This window comes from Limulus polyphemus, unplaced genomic scaffold (assembly GCF_000517525.1).
Source record: "Limulus polyphemus unplaced genomic scaffold, Limulus_polyphemus-2.1.2 Scaffold500, whole genome shotgun sequence".
In the NCBI taxonomy this organism is placed as follows: domain Eukaryota; kingdom Metazoa; phylum Arthropoda; class Merostomata; order Xiphosura; family Limulidae; genus Limulus; species Limulus polyphemus.
The window spans coordinates 272,398-297,602 of NW_013666110.1; the positions used below are offsets into that span (position 1 = coordinate 272,398).

At 33.5% G+C, this 25,205-nt stretch overlaps 1 protein-coding gene and 1 long non-coding RNA gene across 2 annotated transcripts in view; both read right to left on the reverse strand.

Moving 5' to 3' along the window:
• The window catches only part of LOC106458679, a 21,076-nt gene extending 16,231 nt beyond the window's left edge, over positions 1-4,845 (reverse strand). Inside the window, exon 1 of the long non-coding RNA XR_001290787.2 lies at positions 4,753-4,845. This is a non-coding gene — a long non-coding RNA (uncharacterized LOC106458679). The remainder of the gene's footprint in view (positions 1-4,752) is intronic.
• A 17,779-nt stretch (positions 4,846-22,624) lies between these two features.
• Positions 22,625-23,620, reverse strand: LOC106458678 (carbohydrate sulfotransferase 11-like). The gene has a single exon (XM_013918211.1). The coding sequence runs from the start codon at positions 23,618-23,620 to the stop codon at positions 22,625-22,627; it is 996 nt and encodes a 331-aa protein (XP_013773665.1).
• Between the last annotated feature and the right edge of the window lie 1,585 nt (positions 23,621-25,205).

The following is a 25,205-nucleotide window of genomic DNA, read 5'->3' on the forward strand; positions in this document are numbered from 1 at the left end:
AAAACTGTTAAAGTTAAACTGTCTTATTGAAAACTGTTAAAGTTAAACTGTCTTATCGAAAACTGTTAAAGTTAAAATCATTGAAATATATTTTACTAAAAACATTTTATGATTCATCAGATAAAACGCAGTAGATGTTCACCTTGAAAGATAAAGTATATACAGAGGTTGAATGCGTTATATCAAAACGACTTTGTAACTCACCATATCACCATGTCAAGTCATGGTTTATCTGACGACCGCGCACCTTGACAATAATCACATTCCTATTGTAAAATGCTTCATCATAAGGCTGTCATGTCCAAATCAAACCACTCCTCCCTATTATCTTTCTATAAAACCGTATACGAGGACGATGGTTTCCGTAGGACCTCTGTTTGTCGACCGTTATTTTTCGAACGGAAAACCGTGAGTACTGTTCCATTTTCCAGCTGCTTGAGGTGTGTGGAGGTTGAATTGATATGCTATGGAAGCAGCTTGTGCCACTTTTCCAGAGATTCTTCTTGATTATTTTGTTGCCTACTGTTGTCTGGGACACGTGGACTACTCTATCCACTGACTATTTTGTTTGGGGATTCTTACCTGTTACAAGACGCCATATTTTGCTTACCACGCTTTGGGTACAATTTGTTGCAGGTCTTTTTCTAAATGGTCGTGATATCTCACGTTTGTTTATAATTATTTGATTTCCAGTACTATTAAGTGCAAGGGATATCTCTGTATTGACAATGCTAAATCCCCTATCTGAACACATCTTTATGACCTAAGTGTATGAATATAATCCGTCAGTAAGGTTTGTTACATACTCTTCCCAAAAGCGATCAATTTTAGGTGGCATCTCACTAACCAAGTAACACCAAACATTATCATAATGTAGTTGTGATACATTACATCCATCCACCACGACTTTATATTGGTTGTGGTTTTAATATAAGTTGCTGATTTGAATATTCAAATTCGTTTTAATATAAAGTACTCAGCCTTCTGTATCTACCCTTTCCACTGTTATTTTACACCAAAATAATTTTTCTTGGCCAAATGATATACTACCAAATCAAATAAGGCATCAGCAAATATTCCAATAAAGAGTTTAACGGTGTATCAGAATTGGAATTTATGGACTTTATCATAATGAACGATGTAAATTATTAATCCTAACGTATGTGACAAAAGTACTTAAATATTTGTTAGAGGTTTTACTTATTTGAGATGTATGGTAGGCTTAGGTTTGTTTGTAGACATTCACGCAAAGCTACACTAGCCATCCTGAATTTTCGACTGATGGATTAGAGGGAATTAGTTAATAGTGCCCACTCTTGTGTTACTCTCACCCTACCAGGGAGGAGGGGTTAAAATGTACCTGGAAGGTCACCCAACCATGATTGGGGCTTAGAAATAGGTTTTCAGGGTTGCTAAACTCGAAACTGGTATCGGATTTTGTATTTCTGGACACCTTGAAATCCAAAGGACATTAAGTTTGAAACTGTATTTATACCCCTACTCACAAGCTAGTAGGATCGAACGTGACACACAGCCGTTTGCCCTAATGGTTTTATTTTCGGGAACAGAACCCTCTTGAGGTAGTCGTAGAAGTAATTGAGATAACAAAGGAGCTTGATTGGTACATTGAGGCCTCTGTGAAGCATGAAGGGACCTTTGATCCCACGAGAAGGAGCGTGAGTGTTATTTGATAATTATAAATGATAATTATAAAATGATGCATCAACACTATTAGTCCCTTTACAATCTTAAACACTTCAATCAGATCTCGTCTAACTCGTACTTTTTCAAGAGAAAACGATTTCAGAGATTTTAACCTTTCCTTATATGACAACCCTTCCATTCCAGGCTTTATTCTAGTAGCCCTCTTCTGAACCCTCAACAATTCAATGTCCCTCCTAAGATAAGAAGCCCAAGACTGAACAAAATACTCCAAATGTGGTCTAATCAGTGATCTATACAATGAAATTATAACCTCTTTAGATTTATACTCAATGTTTTTTGTAGATAAAACCTAAAATCCCATTTGTCCTACCACTAGCAACAGCACATTGCTTGGATGGCTTAAAAGACGGATCAACCATTACAACAAGACCCCTTTCTTTCATGGCACTGTTAAGGTTATTTCTACCCAAATTATAGTTATAATTCAAATTATGATAACCTACATACATTATTTTGCATCTATTATAATTAAAACCTATCTGCCATTTATTTGCTCAACTCACTAAATGATTTAAATAATTTTGTAAAGCAGAAGCAGCCTCTCCACAGTTAGCAACACCCAGGATCTTAATATTATAAGCAAATTTAAGTAATTTATTAACCATTCCCTCATCTATGTCACTGATGTAAATCAAAAAGAGCAAAGTGCCCAACTTGTGACAGTATCCAGGTCGATCTTGTTTCCATCTACCAACTGTTCAAGATAAGAAATATTGCTTAAATCTTCATTAGTAAAAACTGAAAAAAAGGTAATTTGATAACTCAGCCATCTCATAATCATCAGAAACAAGCCTTTCTTCATCATCTCTCAAGGATCCTACTCCCATCTTAACATTTTGTTTACCCTTAATGTATTTAAAGAAATCCTTACTGTTAATATTTACATTTTCAACCAATGTTTTTTTCATACATCCTTTTTGATATCCTAATTTTCTGTGAAGAAAACCATTTTAAACAGTTTCGAAAAACCTTTCTCCCTCATGGTTTGACTGTAGCATTTCCAAATCTATATGCCTGAAATTATATTCACCTATAATTATGACCTCATTAACAGCTGAAATCTTAATATCACTGTAAAGTTTCTCTCTAATTTCATCAGTATCATCCAATGGTCTGTAACAAATTCCCACTAAAACTCTTTTCCTTTTATATCTACTAATATAATCCAAATGGATTCAATCTCCTTGCATTTATCTTTGATATCTTGAACTTCAATAGGATGTAACTCACATTTTACATATAAAGCTAGTCCCCCCCCCTTTAGCACTCAATCCCTATTAAATAACCGATAACCCTGTATTTCAAAGAAATATCTGTCATCAAAATCATGTACATTTAACCATGTTTCAGTTATTTCCATTATATCAAAATTCTCCCTTCCTATCAGCGCCCTCTAGTCATCTATTTTATTTCTTATACTTCTAGCATTACAATAGTAACAATTAAGCCTATCCTCAGAACTACTTCGATACTCATTTCCTTTGCCAAACTTTCTCTACATCTTATTTTTTTGCATTTAGTTTATCCTGTCCCTCACCGCTGTCTAGTCCTACTTTAAAGCTTTCCTTACTGCTGAATTAACAGCCCTTGCAAAGAAATCAGCTACTACCCGACTTAAATGTAAACCATCCATGTGAAGCAGCTCCCATCAAACAGATTTCACAAGTCGAACCAGCCAATCTGTTTCTCCTTACATATTAACCTAAGCCCAGCGTTTAGCCCTAGTAACCTACGTATGAATTCATCACCACAATTATTCTCATCAGTATCCCTCACACAATTAAATTATGGCCCTTTTCTATAAATGCCTTTATCAACCCCTCGTATTAATTAGCTCCCCTGACCTACCTTTCCTTACATCATTAGCTCATACATGCACTACAGAAACTGCATCTCTGCTAGCTCCCTTTATTATATATTTTGCTCTGTCAATTATATCCCTCACCTGTGCCCCTGGCTAGCATAATCTAATTATTTTCTCCCTATTTACCTCACAGACTATCCTATACACATGCATGTCAAGAAATCACAGATAACTAAAAACTCCTTTAGTTTATCATCCACTTCCTTCTCTAACCCTTTTGTTTTCCTTCCCAGCAATATTTACGCTGAAATCTGTGGTTGCAAACAATGCATGGGATGTGACTTGTTAGACTAGTTGACCGTGGAAAACTACATGGAAAGCACTGTACTATTGGTCGGATTAATGTAACAGTCAGAATCAATATGAACGTGGAGTATATTCACACGGAGTGTCACCTGACTTGTGCTACATTTAGAGAGGGGGGCGTGGCCTAAATTAGTGTGCCCGGACTGTGATGCCAAAGATTCATAATTTGCGCCCTGTTGTTATTTTGGGGGGTCGTGGGTACTATTCTTGACTAACCACCTTCCCTCCGGTCTATCAGATAGACCTTTATGTAGATTTGTGCTAAAATCTGAAAAAACAACAACAAGCCCTTAGCAGTGAATCGAGTAGTGCCCCCCTCACCCTCCCATTCATCGATGCTGCCTGGACAATTAAGCCTTCTATAAGTGTGATTTTGAAGGTTATTTGTGTATTTTATTTTGGCTTATCTGACTTTTCAATAAAGATATCTTTACACTGTTTTCTTACAAGTTCTAATACATTTCTAGTCTAAAATAGTACTTTATTGCTGTCTATAAGCTACTCTATTTTACGGTATTTCAAAGTGGTTCTTCATGATACTGTAACCAACATAACACAAACAGATGTTCATAAGTAGGCCAATTGCTGGAAAATAGGGAATTTTTCGAATTATAACAGACCTGGCTGTTTATTATCGGAATAGCTCCTGAGACGTGTACTCGTCAAAAACATGTTACTTTAAGTGATTTATTGACTTACATTTCAGAAAACTCAATCGTTCAATCTTTGAAAAAAAAATCTAATCGAAATACCAACAGTGTAAGATTTAAGACAAACTTAGGTGTAGACTTAGAGAGGCTGCTTTTAACAAACCTGGGCGAATGTTAACAACAAGACATAATATACAACGAACTTACATGGTTCACAAGCTCAGAAATTTGGTATAGGCTAAGTCTTGACGGTTCAAATACGCTGGAGAGACAAGCTGTTGTCTTGTTACTCGATACACTGGAAGAAGTCGGTCAGTATTTCCAAAACACATGCCTCGTCTGTTTATATACTTTCTGTTGGATACAAACTATTTCAAGAACAAAAACGTACAATGGTTTTGAGTCTATATAATAACGTATTTCTGTGAACATATAGATAACAGAGATTACATAAGCGTGAAATGCAGTGCAGGTATGAGCAGACCGGAAGACGTTTATTTTCTAGATGGTCTTCCACATTAGTTTCCGCTTTAACCGGAGTTTCAGCTCAATAACTGAAAGTCGGTGAAAGGTCTCAAACCGCCGCAGCGAAACGCAAAACATTATTCATGTTTTATCTTTCATATAATAATTTACAGGTTTGACGCAAAATACGTCGTTTCGAAGAATCCGATATATTCACATTAAAGGAGAAAGAGCTTTAGAATATTGAAAAAAATTATTACGTTTGAAATCAAACTATAAGCTTTTGCCATTTTTATTTAACTTTTTCGTGATTAAAATTTCAGACAAGTATCATTAGAAATTCCACTTTTTACCTTGTCTCTTCTATCAATACTTGAAGTTCAAAAACTTTAAGAAAAAATTAATATTTTATTGTGTCAACAAGATTTTCGTGTTATATTCTGAACAACATAAAGAGATTTACGTGTTACATTCTGAGCAATGTATAGAGATTTACATGTTATATTCTGAGCAACGTAAAGACATTTACATGTTACATTCTGAGTAAATAAAGAGAATTATATGTTACGTTCTCAGTAAATTAAGAGATTTAAATGTTACATTAATTAAGAGATTTACGTGTTACACTCTGAGTAAATAAAGAGATTTACGTGTTACATTCTGAACAACGTAAAGATTTTTATATAGTAACTGAGCACCCATTTGTGTGCTCACACCTACTTGAGTGCCTAGTACAAATACTAGTCACTCAACTGCATGGCTGGACCGCTGCCAATTACAATAAAAAAAGTAAGGCAATGTTTCGGGCAAACATTCAGACACCTGTTGCGTATACACCCTACGGATGACCTCTTCTGTTAAATTTTTTTCAGCTACTTGTTCAACTCCGAAGCAAAAAATCTTGAGGCTCGGAAACAGAGAGGTATTAGGGGCCCTCCTTATAAGAAGTAGCTAATATTCTAATGCTTCTCTCATCTATTTATTTATTTATGTCTATGCCAGGAGCATGCCTCGGTGAACTTGGGCATATTCGCCCCTTCCACCTCCTATTGCTATAGCCCTGCTCCCTCCTCCTCCTTTCCTATGTTTCCAGACAAAACGTTCTCAGAGGCTGTTACCAAGGGTTGTGCATACCGCCTTTATCTGTTTTTCAGTGATCACCTATGGTGTCTCTGTCCATGATTGCGCAAAGTTTTGAAACTGTCACGTTTCCTGTTTCTATTTGTATTCCACAACTAGCAATTTGATAATATTTTTCTTTATGCCACCTAACGTTAATTTTTAGTTTTTATCAAAATAATTTCCGTAGAAACGCATCCATACTGTAGGACGTGTACCAATATAATGGTTTATTTGTTCATTTGTTCCATTCTTGTTCTCGGTATATGAACATGGTTTTGCAATTATGAGATGTTCCATTCAGGTATCACCTCTGTAAGGGCGTAACTTCCACAAATTGGTTCATTCTCGTTGACAATTTACTTTAATTCTTGTATACCAAATTATAATTTGGACTCTTTAAGCAAAGTGTAATTTCCTAGGAAAACGCCTTGAATTACCCTGATAAGAACCACATAGCAAACATGGATGACGAAACTGCCAATGATAAGGTTTAGAAAAGTTTATGTATCACACAGTAATTAAATATAGACAACTAAGCCTTACTGCTGTATGCAAAAGGTTTCTGAATGATACAGTAGTGTGGATGAAAACTGGCCGTGACTTAAGTCGTTTACTTACTGACGAGTTTATATTGTGACAACTATGTGAGATTATTGTTTGTTTGTTTATTGAATTTCAGGCAAATTGATTCAAGGGCTATCTGCTCTAGCCGTCTTTAATTATAATAGAGGGAAGGCAGCTAATCAATACCACCTACCGCCAACTGTTGGACTACCAACATAAAGTGGAAATGGCTGAAAGGGCGAGCACGTTCAGTGCTAGGATTTGAGCTCGCGAGTGGCAGATTGTGAGTCGAGTGCCCTAACCAGACCTACTTGTTATTAAGTTAGTTACTTGTGTATGTGTTTTATTGTTCCCACATTGCCTGGTTTTTCTCGAATGAGTAAGATTGTCCGCTGTGACTAGCAAAGTCGAATAAGGTTCTAGAGATGTTTAGGTTTTTGTTTGTTTGAAGTTAAGCACAAAGCTACACAATGAGCTGTCTGTGCTCTGCCCACCACGGGTATCGAAACCCGGTTTCTACCGTTGTAAGTCCGCAGACATACCGCTGTGCCACTAGGGGGCAGATGTTTAGAGGCCTTAATAAGGTCGATTACACACCAACGTATCTTTGTGGAAGAAAATGTTATGAATAATAAAATAAATAAAACACAAAAGCATTTCAATTAATAGTTTTAGTACATTGAACCCTATTTCGTCTTATAAGTCGTCATATATAAATATAGACACACAGATCTTGAATCATTTATTTTAATTGTTGTCTTAAGCACGATTTGTTATTGACACAGTTAAAACCTAAAACGATGCTTGTGGTTGGTATGGAAATTTAACAAAAATCAGATGTGGCTTGTAATTGGTACGGCTATTTAACAAACGTTACCTTGCGGTATGTAATTGGTGCGGCTATTTAACTAAACGTCAAACGATGCTTGTAATTGGTGATTGCAGTTGTAATGCTTTATAAACATTAAATGATGCCTATGGAGTTATGATGGGGAAAACGAAGCCTAATAATAAAAAAATAATTCCGAAACGTTCGAACCTTGTAAATAAAAATGTCTTGTGTTTTGTCAACGGTCTTCATTTGTATTATTAAACGATGCTTATAATTGGTGCGGCTATTTAAATAAAAGTTAAACGCGCGTTATGATTGGCATAGCTTTTGAACAAAACTTTAAGCAGCTTTCCATGGAAATCATTGATATTGGGGGATTTTTAGATAGGGAACGCCCAATATTATAACGCCCAAGGAAATTTCGGAAAAGTTTAAAGAATTGAACGTTGATACTTTATAGTCATTAATTTTTCGTTCTATTTCCTTCATTTTCAGTGATTTCGTCTTTTAGTTCGACACTTATTAAGTTTGAAATAAATCCAAATCCGAGATTTTTTTTTAGTTTAACAAAATTGTTTTTATATTTGTCATTACACTTAAGCGAGCTTAAAAAAAAGAAATCACATTGATAATATTCAACTTTAACGGCTGTCTGCTTCTGCATAAGAGCCATTATATATATATAGTTAAATCAATCACGGATTTTAAGAAATCCCGATAGTTTAGAGTTATATATATAGTTACTTTGGTAAAGGAAGTAACGACTGCACTTCACATTTTAGTTTAATGTATTTGGGAAAGTGATTTCTTTAATATCCAATGGATTCGAGAAGATGTTGTTTGCGATATTCGCGCTAAGCAATATAATGTTTATCTACGCTAGAAGTTCTTTGTTTTGAACTGATAAACAAGGGGAAAGGCAGATAGTTAACAGAGTCCACTGCCAACTCTTGGGCTACTTTTAGCGAATAGTGAGATTAGACCGTTACTCTTATAAATAATTCGCAGCACCAAAGTGCAGAGCATGATTTTTTGCAACAGCGGGACGCGAACCATCAACCTCGGATCCAAAGTCTGGCATGCTAACAATTACGCCGCAACCGGCCCAGTTCGGGAAGACATTTACAACAAGGGAACATCAAGTGTAGATTATGATAAGCTATTACTACAGTACGATAAAGATTAGACGTTGTTAGTAGATAGATACTGTAGGTAACAGAAGGTCTAAAACTATCAAATCCCTGTTAGTAGATAGATACTGTATGTAACAGAAGGTCTAAAACTATCAAATCCCTGTTAGTAGATAGATACTGTAGGTAACAGAAGGTCTAAAACTATCAAATCGCTGTTAGTAGATAGATACTGTAGGTAACAGAAGGTCTAAAACTATCAAATCCCGTTTTGCGATGTGACTAAAATGTACGTAATAAATGATTTAACGAGACTAATCAAAGTATTGCTTAATAACATGAAAAAACAACGATCAGTTAGTAGTCTAATGTGATAAATTTCTTCAATACTTGTAAAATATCCATAGTAACATTGCGCGTGACATGTTCTATTTTCTTTCTTAGAGGGAAACCGAAAGAAGACGTACATTGGTAAAACTTTAATTTTTGGTCTTTCATACACGTCAAAACCTGTTAAGCTGAAAGTAATTCACTGACAGTCTATCACTGAACTGAATGTGAACAGTAAAAAGAAAAAAAATACACCTGAATTCAACTTGAAGAAAGAAAAAATATAAACACGAAATATTTTGTGCTGTTCACCATAAAATTCGTATTCGTTGTTCAGCTAAACAGACTTTAATGGAATGAAACCAAGTAATATATACATTTTTTACCGAGAATTCTAAATAAACTAAATATTCCTGAGTTATAAATTATACGATTCACTGTCTGTACAGAAAAAGAAGTACATTAATGTAACGCTTTACTTTTTTTTTCGTAAATCTGTAGACAGTATTCGTTGTTCTACGTTATATTAGAAAAACATTATAGGGGAATGATCCTAAGTTCGTGACCCATTATCGCAAAATGGCGCTCGCGCTTTAGGGTCGTGGGTGCACTATGAAAGTATTGGGCCAAACCCCTTTGTTCTATTGGACTGGAACATTCCCAGAGTTGGCGGTGGATGCTTTTCACAAGCTTTTTTCCATTTAGCTTATAAGTTCAAAATCTGAGATCCATAACCTTTTTGAGATTTTGTTTTAATTTAAAGACAGATTCGATGAAGAGGAACCCACTTTGAGACTAATAATGGCTGGAGACGGCTTGAATGGGTAATGAAAAAAACTTTAATATAAGTTTAACATAACAGCAAATGTACAACGTTTCGACAAGGTTTTGTCATTATATTAAAGTTTTTCTTCATTGCCCATTCAAGCCGTCTCCAGCCATTTAAAGGCAGATATTTTGTTTCTTTGTTATTAAGAACAAAGCTACATAATGGGTAATCTGTGTTGTGCCCACCACGGGTATCGAAATCCTGTTTTTAGCGTTATAAGCCTTGATTGTATTGTTAATTTATATTTGACAACGTAATCAACTAGTTACTATTTCAGCCCCACCTGTTAATAGAAACCCGGTACTTTGTTTTGCCCTAGAAATTAAGCGTTGTTTTATATTTTTATTTTTGTGATAAAATCATATTTCCATTTTTATCGTTTCACTTGTAACATAGTATTGATTTCATTAGTATTACTTTTATTGGCCTTTATCGTATCGTAAGAGAAAACATCACTGTGTCAGAAGATCATGCATATTTGTTATCTGGAGCAACTTTTTACAAAAAAAAAAGAAAAAAAGGTTACCACGACCGTGACGATTGTTGTTTCACAGTGTGTAAAAAAAAATCTAAGAGTAACAGTTGCCATGGGAACATCTGTCTCTTACGTCAACAGTTTCAACAACAGTTGTATAGACTATCGTAATAAAAAATAGGAAGTCGTGTAATATTTAACAATAAGCTCGTGCTTTTAACACAGTAAATGAGACCAAATTCCGCCAAATTGACGTCAGCAATGTCCTCAGATATCCATGATTACCGATGAAAACATTTAGAAAAAAATGGATTTTTAGCGAAGATTAAAATGAATATACCTGTCATTTTATGAACAGTTAAAACACGGTTTCATACTATCTTATTCAGATGCTCGATTTATCTAAATTGAATTCCTTTTTTGTTGTAGTTTTAGATTGGCAACTTTCTTGCTTATCAAATGAATTTCTGTCAAAAATATTAGTTATGTATGTTTCAACCAATGAGAAAACAAGATGAACTTTATTCGATAAACTGCTGTGTTCCTCACTTCTGTTTTGTTTGCTATTCGAATTCGGCAACAGTGTTAATTTTTGATGTGTGTTTAATTTGTGTTACATTAGTGTTCGATTGTAATCTAGGGCATGTTTTCATTATTGTTAATCCATTAATAAAGTTTGGATAACAACTAGTTAAACTCTGCATATGAATTCACCCAAACTGAATGTCTGAAGTGGATAATTAAATTAAAAACTTAGAAGCATCTTGTTTTAAACCAAGCTTTTGGGAACATTTTTTATGCTTTTATTAATTAGAATGTTTTGACTAATCTAAGCCCGGCATGGCCAGGTGGTTAGGGCGCTCGGCTCACAATCTGCGAGTCGCAGGTTCGAATCCCACCAAACGTGCTCGCCCTTTCAGCCGTGGGGGCGTTATAACGTAACGGTTAATCCCACGATTCGTTGGTAAAAGAGTAGCCCAAGAGTTGGCGGTGGATGTTGATGACTAGCTGCCTTCCCTCTAGTCTTACGCTGCTAAATTAGGGACGGCTAGCGCAGATAGCCCTCGTGTAGCTTTGCGCGAAATTCATAACAAACCAAACCAATTGATTAATCTTAATTTTAAAACAAGATACTGTTAACCTCATAATATATTGAAGACAGAGAACTACGTACTCATTTGATAAAGTCTTCTTTCATCAATGACCAAAAATACCTTATATAAAAGAACGTCTTTGAAAACTACTTTAGTGAAGTGTATGTGATTAGAAAGAAAGAAAGTGAAGAACATGTATAATAAGAAAAATGGTATTTCCGATAAGTTTGTTTGTTTGAAATTAAGCACAAAGCTACACAATGGGCTATCTGTGCTCTGCTCACTACAGGTATCGAAACAAGGATTCTAGCGTTGTAAGTCCGCAGACATACCGCTGTGCCACTGGGGGGCATTTCCGATAAGAAAAAAAAGAGGGACATAAAATTAAAAAAACAACTTCATCATTTTAAATTGAAAGGAGTTTATTATATAACGAACAATCCAACTCGCCCTTCAATAGGTGTTTTAACATAGTGTAAGAAGTTTAGTATAAAACTATGAAATTTGAATCATAACATTTACTCAAAAATGGGGATAATAAGGAACATAGGTCAAAAGAAGGTAGCTGAATAATAGCAGAGAAGGTAAAGTAAAAAAATAAAGTTTGCTTTTGGCCTTTCTAGTATCGAGTAGCTGTAGTTTTACGATTTGTCTATCAGGTATTAAATTTAATGTAATTATTCTGATTTATTTATCATTTGTTTTATATTTTTGTATGTCCCATACGGCGTTTGTAGAAAAGAAGAGGTCTAGTGATAAAATCGAACCTTTCAGATAAAAGAATAACTTATCTGTCATATGTCATGATGAGTTTTGAAATTTCATGTGACAAACAAAACTGTAACAAGACACTTAAAGAATCCACAATTATTTGAATACTGCTATTTTTCTCGTGTATTTTTTGTTTTGTTTTGAGCACTCCAATATGTTTTTGGACATTCACCCAAAGTTGAATACGAGGGCTATGTGCGTTAGCCGTCACTCATATCGAACTGATAGACTAGAGGGAAGGCAGTTAGAAAACAGCACTCACCGCCAACTCTTGGATTACTCTAATCGAATAGTGAGATTTTGGTATAGTTTGGTTCGATCAAAGTTACACAAGGGATATCTGCATTTACAGTCCTTAATTTTGAACTAATACGCTAGAGGGAAGTCAGCTAGTCAACAACACCCAACATATACTATTAGACTACTCTTGTTTGACCGAAACTGAGATTTCATCGTAACGACCTACGGACCCTAAGGAGAGTTTTTTCAATAACGGGACACGAACTCAGGACCCCCAGGTCTATAGTCCAGCATCCTGACCACGCTCGCTCTAACTTCCAGTTAGCCAAAGCAGAGTCTTTGTAAGTTTGGTCAACTGAAACCAACTTATTTTTTTTCAAGAAGTAGAAACAAATTATTCTTACAGTTCAATCCGAAATATGCTAGACAACTTTCAGCTTCAAGAAAACCCATATTTCCATACTTTCCTTGAATATGTCTTATTACCGATGTTGTAATGTTGAGACTTAGATTTATCATTAGCTAACAGATACTACGAAAAATTATCCTATAGTATATATCTTAATCACTGGCTTTAGTAAAAGAAAATACACACTGCGGTAGAAGATAACAATACATAAATAACCTTACGTAAACTTTCAGTATTTAAGTAGCAGCTATGCACTTGGACAGATTATATTAATTATTTGCATTCAATAAATATTTATGCTACTGAAGAATTCCCACTTCTAACTCTTTTGAGCAATGCAACTCAACTACCAGTGTTTTTATGAATTGTAGTTTACTCTCTTTTCGAAATTACCTTTTATAGAGAGTAGGGGAGTTTGTATAAATTATGTTAAACACATTATCTATGCATTTGATTAGCATTTAAAATATTTTAAAGTTTTATTAACTTTATTTAATAAAGAAATATCTAAAACTTTTCGAATGCGTGTAAAAATTTTTTATTGTTATTGAATGTCCATAAATTTCTTTTTATCGGGAAGATTCCAAATATAAGTTCTGAAAATATAAAGATTTGTTTCTGAAAGTCAAGCGTGTCTTACATACTATTTGTAAATAAATACGCTTTAACTTGGTTATTAAGGTACAGTCCGTTGTAAATAGCTTTTCCGTTGAATATTGCTGAATTAGCTCGAATATTATAGTTTTACTGTTATTCATTTAGTTCAGTATGTAGCCATTTTTATATCATTTAAATGTTCAGTTTAAAAATATTGTATGTTTAGGTTTTCACGATAGTTTTATAGACAAAGAATGCTGTATATTTTTGTTTGTTATTTGTTTTTGTTCTTTTTCTTAATTATGCACAAAGCTACACAAGGGCTATCTGTGCTCTGCCCACCACGGGTATCGAAACCCGGTTTCTAGCGTTGTAAGCCCGCAGACATACCGCTGTGCCACTGGAAGGCTCATTATTTGTGGAATGCTAAATTTGCAATTATGAATTCATCTTTTACACAAGTCTATCTCTGTATGTGCATTCTTACAAAATGACAATACAACGCTTTTTAAATAGAGAATAGTCTAAAGGCTGCTTACATAATTTAGAAAGTAGTATAATTAGTTAAACACTCCCGAAATATATGAATAAAAACACGTCAGATAAAAAATAACAACAGATAAATCACAACACAAGAAACTTAATAATCTAAGTCTTTTTGAAAATTAGACCTTTCAAGGCTACCACCTCCACCACTCTTAATGATTGGAATGACACGGTAATATATCCAAAGTGTATTCCAGGTTTCTATCAAATCCAAACCCATACGTCCAAAACAATAAAATGAGATTATTTGTTCTAAATGATGGTTTAGCATCGCCTTTAGTCAGAATCACAAAGTGCTAAAAAAGTTGATGCCTTATATTTATGGTTGTGATGAATGGCCTATGAGATCCAACCTGTTGAGAAACCTAGCAACAGGGAATTCCTAACACAGAGTAAATAGTCTGCAGTCCGAAACTCCCAAATAAGGTCTGGGTGATGGATTAAATGTCAGATCTGTAGTTATTTTTCAAATTTACATGTACACTGAGGAGTGGTCATTTGTTGCGCATTTGGAGTAATATTCTATATTAACGACTCGACTCTAGTGGTTATTGGTTTTTTTAAGCAAATTACCGACGGTGGATTTGGGTATGAGACAGTAAATTGAAGTTAATTAGACAATCCAATATCCGTTCCTTTTCGAAGGTCTGCGAGCGGATTCCTTCATATCATCCTGACTGTCGCAGTTTCATGAGAAATAGATCTCTGGGGAATGGCCAATTAACAACTGGAAATGTATTCTATTAATAACGTTTTGATAATATGGCATTTCTTCTACGTGGTAAAAATCATATTCATTTATGACTTTTTGCTTATATCTATAAATACAGAAATCAAACATCAAAATATTATTCCTTAGTTTCTTGATTTCCAATTGTGGAATTTTCATTTACATAACACTATAGTCTACCATAAAAAAACACACTTACTGGGAGGATTTAAATAGAAACACTGACAGAAACAGCCTCCCAGTGTCACAGCGGTATGTCTGCGGACTTCCAACGCTAGAATCCGGGTTTCGATACCCGTGATGGGCAGAGCAAAGATTCTTCATTGTGTAGCTTTGTGCTTAATTACAAACAAACAGACAGAAACATGGTTAATCTTATTACCAAGTTCAGCAACTGCGAACCAGATTTTACAAAGACAGTTATATAGTTTAACTCATTCGTTAATTACTTTTGTATCATTCCAATGTAGCTATAATTCGTCAAGAAAAAGGAAAATGAGCCATTTTGTTTGATGAAACAGACTATCTTGAAAAAATGAACACCATTCTAACTTTCATTCTAATTTTAAACTTCTCGGTTCATATACCCTAATATATGATATATGATATCATATATCACTGCTCAAAAGGAATGTATGAGTTCAACACTTTTTTAGATAGAGATAAACAAAAAAAAAAAAGACAACACGACCAACTATGTATATTCTTGTGAATCATTACCAGATGTAATGTATGGCCTTCCAAAGGTCCCCAAAGCTTATCATTCCTTGAGACTGATCTTGTCAGAGATTAGATCACACAGTTACAAACATCGAAATTTTTACTTCCAGTTTTGAAACAATTAACAAGTAATGAATTTACAGTTCCTGACTCATTTATATTTGTCAGTTATATTGGCTACTGTTTTATAGTGAGTTTTTGTATGACGTTATTATTCACGAAAATTGTACTCCAAGAAGCTATTCTAAGAAGATAAGGTTGTAAATGGTTCAACGAAAAAAGAATTTAACATGTCATCTTCTCATACTGATAAAATGAATAACTTTTATTTTGGCTGTCATGAACAAATATGGTTAAATCCTGGTTCTTTAGAGTTCAGCCCGATGTATTTAATATTTTTGTAAATACGTTATCTATGTGCAAGATTTCTAAACATTCTGTTCTTATTACATATCGGCTAGTCTGAAGACTGTTCCAAAAAAAAAAAGGAGATTGAAAGCTTACTTAATATACGTTGAACGTGTCATACAAACTTAGTTATTATTAGTTTCACCAAATCTTTTTTTTTCACCTTTTTCTTTATTATTATTACTTCAATTATTATGACAATAAAATAATCATAATTTATAACAATATCCAAGTGGTAAAGTTACTTTAAGAATTCTTGATCTATTAATATCTCGCAAATTAAAAACAAAGTGTACAAATTACTTTATATATATATATGTATGTGTTCATTTAGGGATAAATTATTAAACATATTTAAGTTTGTTTGTTTGTAATTATGCACAAAGCTACACAATGGGCTATCTGTGCTCTGACTACCACGGGTATCGAAACCCGGTTTCTAGCGTTGTAAGTCCGCAGACGTACCGCTGTACCACTGGGGGCAAATATATTCAAAATCATCTTTAAAAAATTAACTTTTTTAAACATATTTACTTGCTTAACGGTAAATGAATAAATAACGATTTATTTTCACATGCTCTTCCTATAAATTACACAACTGCCTGTCTCATAGCGACATTTAAAATGTAGCAGTATATAAAGTAATTTTTAATAAAAATTAAATCTACCATTCTTTAATTTCGAAAGAATTATTTTTAAAATTTTCATTCTTTTTAATTATTCTATTTTAGTTATTTTTTATTTTTATGCTTTTATATATTTATTATTATCCACTTTTGTTCTTGAATATTGAAATAAGTTGACTTTCTTCTTATTTTAATTATTTTATAATTATTGAATTTGTATTTTTAATATCTTTATTTTTTATTTCAGTTAGAATTTTTACTATTCTTTTCTTTAGTTATTTTTTAATTTTATTATTGTCCAGTTTTGTTAGTTCCATAATTTTAGGTTTTCTAAATTTTTCTCATTACTCTATTTTGTATTTCAATTTTGTTTAAATATTTCTATTAATTTTTATTTTAATTAATCCTTTAGTTCTTATTGATTCTAAGGATTATTACTTTATTTATACTAAAGTTTTCTAAATTAATCTTTCTTTGTTATTATTTTTGTTTTACATATTTTTCATAATATCAGGAAAGAAAAGAAATCCTGTTTTCTGCGATTTCAGAAAAAAAAGATAAAAATAAGAATGTTCAATCTTCAGAACGAATACACAAAAAGAGATGAATCGTGGGTAGAAGATGCAATGGTGACTGAACATGTTTTTAAACAACCAATGACAGGGTAAGCATTTCAATAACAATTAAGAAGCTAGAAATTTTATCAGTGTATATTTTTTATTAAATATTGCTTTTGTGCTTATTGTTGTTTCAACATGTTTCAAATAGTTAAACTTTTTACTTACTTGCTCAACTCAAACAATTAAAGCACACACCATAGTTTTAAATGTTTTAAATAATGTAAATAGCCAAAAAACAAGTGAAAATTAAATTAGAGATTATACAATATACGAAATCAATAAAAATGAGCTTAATAAAAATTATAAAAATCAACCTATCTACAAAAACATCAATCTAATAAAACTGAAAATAAGAGAGTAACGGGAATGAAGCCCTTCGCAACCATTTGTCTCTTCTTCTGAATAGCGATCCTAACTGTAAATATCTTACACCGTCAATGACCTACACGTCATTCTATGAGCATAGATTAAATTTTGCAAGAATGTATATATTGACTTACTGATTTGTCTTCTATCATTTCTATTGAAAGTTACAACTTTGGTACTTGTAAGTTTTATAGTATAGATTACGAAGTATTCTATTTTAAATGGACTAATTTATCAAACTTGGTAAAAATACTAACTGAGTGGTGAATATGCATGTATTCCTCTTCTGCATGCGCTTAAATTGTGGTTGTATTACCTTTTTCGAGTGTGTTATAAACCTGTATTGGAGTAAGTATTTTGTTTAATAAATCTATCCCACATTTTTCAGGTAGAATTATGATAACATGGTTGGGATTATGTCTTTATTGTGGACATTAAGACACCATCTCTGACATATCCAATCCTCCATTTGGAACATAGTACAATCGAATTATACAAATGTTATTGAAGGGACATGCATTGTCTTTGTATAAACACACAGCTCTGTTTATAATACAGTTCCTACTAAATCCCATATATCCTAATAAGAAACAAAATTGCAATGATTGATAAAATAAAAACGAATAGAAATACAGAATATTTTATGCATACACGTAACGACAAGACTTCTTATTCGTTCTTACAACGATCAAAATGCATAATAATTGGTGATACACAAATATTTTTTAATAAAACAACATAAATTAGGTCTTATTTATACTATCTCATTAAACTTTAAGATGGTCTCAATTTCTGAAGACAGTCGGCGTGTACTGTGACAGGTAATATACTGACAGGAAAGGTTATAGAGAAATCCAGACTTTATTTAGGTTGTTCACCTGCAGTTAATATTCTGTTTTAATCAACCTAACATTCTGTGTAAAGAAAAATCTGCCTATTTACGTTTCATTTTTATGTGACAATAACAGATATAAGCCGAAAAATCAACATTTATATCAACAACTAACTGATAAAGCTACTCAAAGAATTCCAGTTTTTCTAATTCACCACAAGTTAAAATGATTTATTCGAATAATTTTTTCAGCAAAAACACCCAAAGCTAAGAAACAAATGGGAATTATCTTTCTAAATTTCTAACGAGTCCCAAATATAGCATACTGTTACGACAGCGGAAGTCACGTGACGCTGCTGTCGCTGGTGGGCGTGCGTGATAAGTTTCTTGAATGTTCGGGGAAGTCCTCGTGTGTTCGAGATGCCCTCTTCTTTAGTATATAAACCTGGCAGAGAAAGCCAGGATAGATGAATGAAAAGAGAGCAGTAGCTACTTTGAGTTCCGTGTAATTTATGATTCTTAGTTTGGAGCTAGTGAGCCGTAAAGAGTGTGTTTTGCACTCGTCGAGAGCGAAGTTATCGAGATTGTGAATCGCTGTGATTTATAGCGTGTATTATAAAAGTTGTTAAGTTTAAAGTGATGAGAAAAGTACTGATTGTGGAACTTCTGTGTATTAAAAGCTTGTATCAAGGAAGAATAAACTGATTTAAACAAGAAATGACTTGTATCGCTGAAGATCCTCGGGAAAAAAAATTCTACCGGAAACAAAGAAACAAGCAGATACGTAACAATACTATTCTTATTTATTCTAGCACTATTATTAGCTAGCATTAAATTTTCAGACTTACAGCACTAACATCCGGGACTTGATTCTTCGTGGTGGACAGAGCACGGTTTGGTTTATATGGAATTTCGTGCAAAGCTAAACGTTCCTAATTTACCAGTGAAAAACTAGAGGGAAGACAGCTAGTCATCACCACCCACCGCCAACTTTTAGGCTACTCTCTTACCAACGGATAGTGGCAGTGGCTGTCACATTATAACGTCTCCACGGCTTAAAGGGCGATCATGTTTTGTGGAGCAGAGATTCGAACCCGCGACCCTCAGATTGCGAGTCAAGCACCCTAACCACCTGGCCATGCCGGGCCCGACAGAGCACGGATATTCCACTGTGTAGCTTTACATTAAAAGAACAACAACATTTAATTTATAAGCAAAAGTTACTTGAAATTTGAATATAAAGAAAACAAATTAAATTAAAGGTGTTACTCATCAAAATTGTATGAAATTTATGTAGCATATTGATAAAATTCAAATTACGTTATTAAAATAAATACAAGTTGTTGTAAAGATCATTTTAAAATTAAATTGTTTTCCATCAGAAGATGATTCAAACAAAGAAATAATTAAAATCGTCTCCTCTCTTTTTTTTTATTTTAAATTCTTGATGCACGCTGCGTAGAATGAAATGAAAGTTTATATAGTCGTGATTTTCAACGTATACTTTTGAGTATAACGCCGCTGAAAATCTAAGTTATGGAGAAAATAGTCCACTTCGAATTGATATAAGGTCTTTTGTCTTTAGGTTGGTTCTTTTAGATTACTTATTAAAAATAAAGAGAAGTCCATTACAGATAACCTTAATGAATTTAAATCAGTGGTAAATCTGAAGACTTGTAAGGCTTAAAACCGTTCTTTAATTTAGTTGTATCACTACACTTTAATGCACTTTTAATTATTATGTGAATGATAAAGTGCATTTACTCGGAGCCTTAAAACAAATGCTTTCGAGGTCCTGTACAGATTGTACTGATGTCAGAATGAGACTACTACTACTTGCGTAATTGATAGGAAATACTTTTTATTAAAGAGACGCTTTGACCAACCTACTACAGTCACCCTCATGCTTGAAATTGTGAAGAACCAGTGAAAAACACGATAGAAGCCGACAAAAATGATGTAATTCAAACCTTGTGATCCATACCTCTGAATAGCACCCTTCCACGTTAAAACTGATGACAGTTTTAACATACACAAGCCTAGCAATTTGACCATAAAAGTCGCACAACCATATATTTATAAAGGGACACAAGTAGCTGAACAGGAGACACAAGCAATTACACAAGGTATAAAAAATGTGGGAGTGGATGCTATGAGAAATAACACAAAAATCCTAACTTTCATACAATTTATTTACAACATTGCATATTATTACTGTATTCATTATTACCTTACCAAAAGTTTTGTATAAGCTTTAACTACTCAATATATATATATATATATATATATATATATACTCGAAGCACTGTGATTTTGAAGGAGGCGGTAGTGGAAAAATAGTGGCTGTAGGGGTGCTTTGTGTTAACCGCTTTCAACACTCAGCTCTTAATGTCCTTCCACAGTTTTTCACGTTATTAATTAATTTACAGTCATTGTCCGCAGAAGTGTCTTACGGGCCAAAGTTGAAAGGTCACGGGTCATATCAGATTTTTGGTGGCTGTTAGATTAGAAACTTCAGCTGAGTTTATATATTATTGCAATAGTGGCGGCCATTTTTTTCATTGCATTCTTCTATAAAGAGTGATATTGCACTCTCTGAGATATATTTGACGTTTGTGTGCCCTTCCTCACACTGTGTATATGTTGTTTTATTGAAAATTTAATCGTTGTTTTATTTTTTGGTGTAAGGATGTGGCGCCATCTATGAATATTGTTAACGTTAACTTACGTTAAAGATAACAAATGCTCAATAACCGGAATGATAGGGGTGGAGAGAGTTGTGAATACAATTAACATGCCTTTTGTTCCATATTATCCTCCTACAAACTTTGGTTGAGATTGGCCCAGTGACCTAGGAGTAGCTAGATAACGGACAAACTGACGTACACACATATTTTTTGTGCATTATATATATAGAATTATTAATGTCAGGGCTGAAACAACAACATAATAAAAATAAGAAGAAAACGATGTATAAAAATGAACTTAAATGGTGATTTTGGAAATAAGATATGTTTCTACAAGTAAATGCCAAATTCAAATTATCTTCAATCAGAACTATGAAATAATACCAGAGTTTCTCTAGAAACTTCTCTGATGGTAGCAAAGGTCATTACCAGTTTGTCAACAAAAATACTCTCTTATATCAACGGGTCTGTTCTTAATAGGCCTGAACAGTTCACTGATAATTTGTGGTAATACTTTGTCATATTGTTAAATTCTGGATAATGCTACACTATTTGCTTTGAATGAATTGCAAAACAAAGAGAAAAACTTTATTAACATGATAATCCATCATATCATACAGTGACGAAACGTAATACATGTTCTTCAGATATGCTACCTTAATAGTTTTAGAAATATAGTGAACCAAACCTCTAGCAAAGTTCTACAGATTATTTATGTTGAAGTTTCTTTCTGTTTCACCATATTTTTGTTTCTTATAATCTATATTTATTTTCACGTTTAGCCTTTAAAATATCTTATTAGAAACGAAGATTTGTTATAAAGATATTATCTTTTTATATATGATTTATATTTATATTTACTAACAACAATTTGGTAATAAATCTCTAAATCTTCATATGTAGAGACATCATTAGGAACTATTGGAGAAATACTTATATATAATATTTAAAACCTTTTAAATATAAAGTAATAAATTTAGCCACTTAACATTTTATGATATTTCTGTCAATGAAATTTTGGTAATTAAAACTTAAAATAAAATAGTCTTCTATCCTCGAATCTATTAGACTTCAACAGTGTAGTATAAGGAAGTTGAAGATATTGATTATCTATTTACAGCAGTGATACGGATTGGTTATAAAGCCGTTTGGTTATTTGTAGGGCAGAAAACATAAGATGAAACGTGTTGTATTGGTGCGTAAGAGATCATGGCAATAACATTTGTTAGACTGTTTCATTATAATATCAAAGGCAAACGGATGGTTGAAAAAATACACACAAATTACATATACTTCTACTCATAACACATCGTTCAGAGAGTAATCAAACAGTTCAAAATCTAATTTGTATTTATCATACAGTTGGTCAATCTCGTGCTTTGGAATACTTGAGAAAACTTGACGTGTTAGTGCTGAAGAACTGGCATTATTTCTTCCACTTTGATGTAACCACATAACTTCAGGTCGTTCTGCCAGCTCTGCCGTGAGCCCTGTGAGTGAACTTAGGTATATCAAATCGTCAGCCATAGTTTCCCCTTTTCCTATAAAGTTGTACTGAATATGGCAAGGTGCACACGTCATCCACATTGGTAACCAATAACTAGTACTTGCTGGATTAATCGATTAAAGGCACACGTATAATTAAAAACTAAAGCATAAATACACACAAATTACTTGTACTTTTATTCATAGAACATCGTTCAGTGAATAATCAAACAATTCAAAATCTAGTTTGTATTTCTCATACAATTGTTTAATTTCTTGCTTTGGAATATTTGAGAAAAACTGACGAGTTAGACTTGAAGAAGTGACATTGCTTCTTTCACTGCGATGAAACCATATACCTTGTGGTCGTTCTGCCAGTTCATTTGTGAGACCTGTGAGTGAACTTAGGTATTTGAAATCATCAGACATAGTTTCCACTTTTCCTATAAAGTTGTACTGAATATGGCAAGGTGCACACGCCATCCATATTGGTAACCAATGGAAATCAAATGTCTCTGGTTTGTGAAAATCAGCACGAAGCACAACCTGTATAAAATCTCGAAAGGTAATTGGTTTTCCTTCTAAATATTTCATAGGAAGCGTCAGTTCACTGTGAACATCTGGCAGGTTTGATGTTCTTTCGGTGTTGTTCTGTTTGTAATGATAAAGAATGCGATCGCGATAGAAAGACACTAGTCGTGTAAAAGGATGACGTACAAACATGTAAAGCAAGAAGCCAGGAAATGAGCCATTTTTATATTCTTCAAAACTGAGGCAAATATAGGGTGTTCTGCTTCTTAAGTGTACATCACCATGAGGATATTTATGTCGATTATTTGGAACTATGAATAAAAAGCCTAAAGCACTACTGCTTCCAGACTTGAGGTTAACACACGTTGCCATCTTGTAGTCCCGGTTGCTTCGAAGTCTCAGCAAAGGTTCGTTACTTATCCCGAGGGCGACATAGCGAAATTCACCACCAATAAGTTCTTTGTAAGAAGAAAATTCGCCTTTCATGTTGTATTTTTTACAGATTTCTGTCATTCGCTTCACTCTACGATATATTTCAGGCTGTCTGTCTTGATCTCTCAGCTTTTCTCGAAACCTGACCAGCCTAATTTTCTGGAAAATGAAAGATCTTTGGGTTGGTACCCCGAGTTTGCATGAAAATCTTAAAACATTTAGAAAAACATCCATTGGAATAACTAGGTTTTTTTGTAGGGGGGAAATGGGTTCTTCAGTCTTTGGCGAGGGATTTAAAAACAATGTTTCGTATATGTTTGAAAAATGCTGTTCAGTGATAATCTTGCTATAAAATATTAATTAATTATAATTTAAGACTCAATGGTTGCCATGACTTTTTCACGTCAGTTTTCATACAGCCATTCTTATTATCTAAATCTGATTAAAGTGGTACAAATAAAACTATATGGAGATCAAGTCTGTGAAATAGTTGCAACAGTTGAAGTAACTGTTAATTTCACCTTTCCATAAGTGTTTCAAAAATATATATATATATAGTATGATACACTCGGACAATACCTATGTTATATCCAAATTCTCTAGTCCCATAAAGATCTATCTTGAGGAAACAAAAACTGCCGATACATTCAGTGATCCAGTAGATGCAACCATCCCTTTGTCTCTGCAAACACACACACACTGTATTTTTGTAGTGTCGTAAAAATAGATTATTTTCACATTTTTCCAAACGTATCCAGTCTCTTTATTTCTGACGCAGCTTAAAACTCAGTCGAGTTTTCAAGTTCAGATTTCTCTAAAATGTCCTTCAATACTGCTGTTATTGAACAGACCTATCTAATACTTGCATGGAAATAAGGAATTTGTTTTCGTTTCGTTCTCATTCTTTTAAAATATTTCCATGTTATGTATTATCCATATCTATAAAGTTTTGTTTCTTGCTTTGGTTTTATACACGTGATTGAAAGGTTGTATTGTGTATATGTGAAGTTTTTATAATGTTCTCTGTACATGTGTATATGTATCTTTCATTATGATTAGTTTTGTTATTTATTGTAGAGAGCTTTACTTTATGCTGTTGTATATATATATGTGTGTGTGTGTGTGTGTATGAGTTATTTGGACTGATTTGAACTGATTTTACAAAGAGATTTGGTTCAATGTTTCGTTTGAATATGATTATCTTAAAGTGTGTAATCTAACAGGAATTAACTCTGTATCGTATCATTTTATGTTCAGCTACGATAAGGAGTTTATTTTGTAGTATTTTCACGGTAAAATTTTTTTTCGTTTTTGTGTTATGCATCATCTATGTTCTGAAGTGTTTTCTTGCCGTTTTCTTATGTATTGCACTATGCATTGATCACTGTTAGTGTGGTGCATTCTTAAAGTTTTTATCATTATTGTGTAGTTGTAATTGCATGATTGTTAAAGAGTATTTCGACATGTTTCGTTCTTAAAGGGCATTGTTGTTTTGTTTTGTGTTAACGTTAACTATCCTCATCTTAAGGGCATTGTTGTTTTGTTTTGTGTTAACGTTAACTATCCTCAACTTAAGGGCATTGTTGTTTTGTTTTGCGTTAACGTTAACTATCCTCAACTTAAGGGGATTGTTGTTTTGTTTTGTGTTAACGTTAACTATCCTCAACTTAAGGGGATTGTTGTTTTGTTTTGTGTTAACGTTAACTATCCTCAACTTAAGGGCATTGTTGTTTTGTTTTGCGTTAACGTTAACTATCCTCATCTTAAGGGCATTGTTGTTTTGTTTTGTGTTAACGTTAACTATCCTCATCTTAAGGGC

Coding starts and splice junctions, on each gene's coding strand:
- LOC106458678 (XM_013918211.1), bottom strand. CDS start 23,620: ATGGATGTTTTTCTAAATGTTTTAAGATTTTCATGCAAACTCGGGGTA.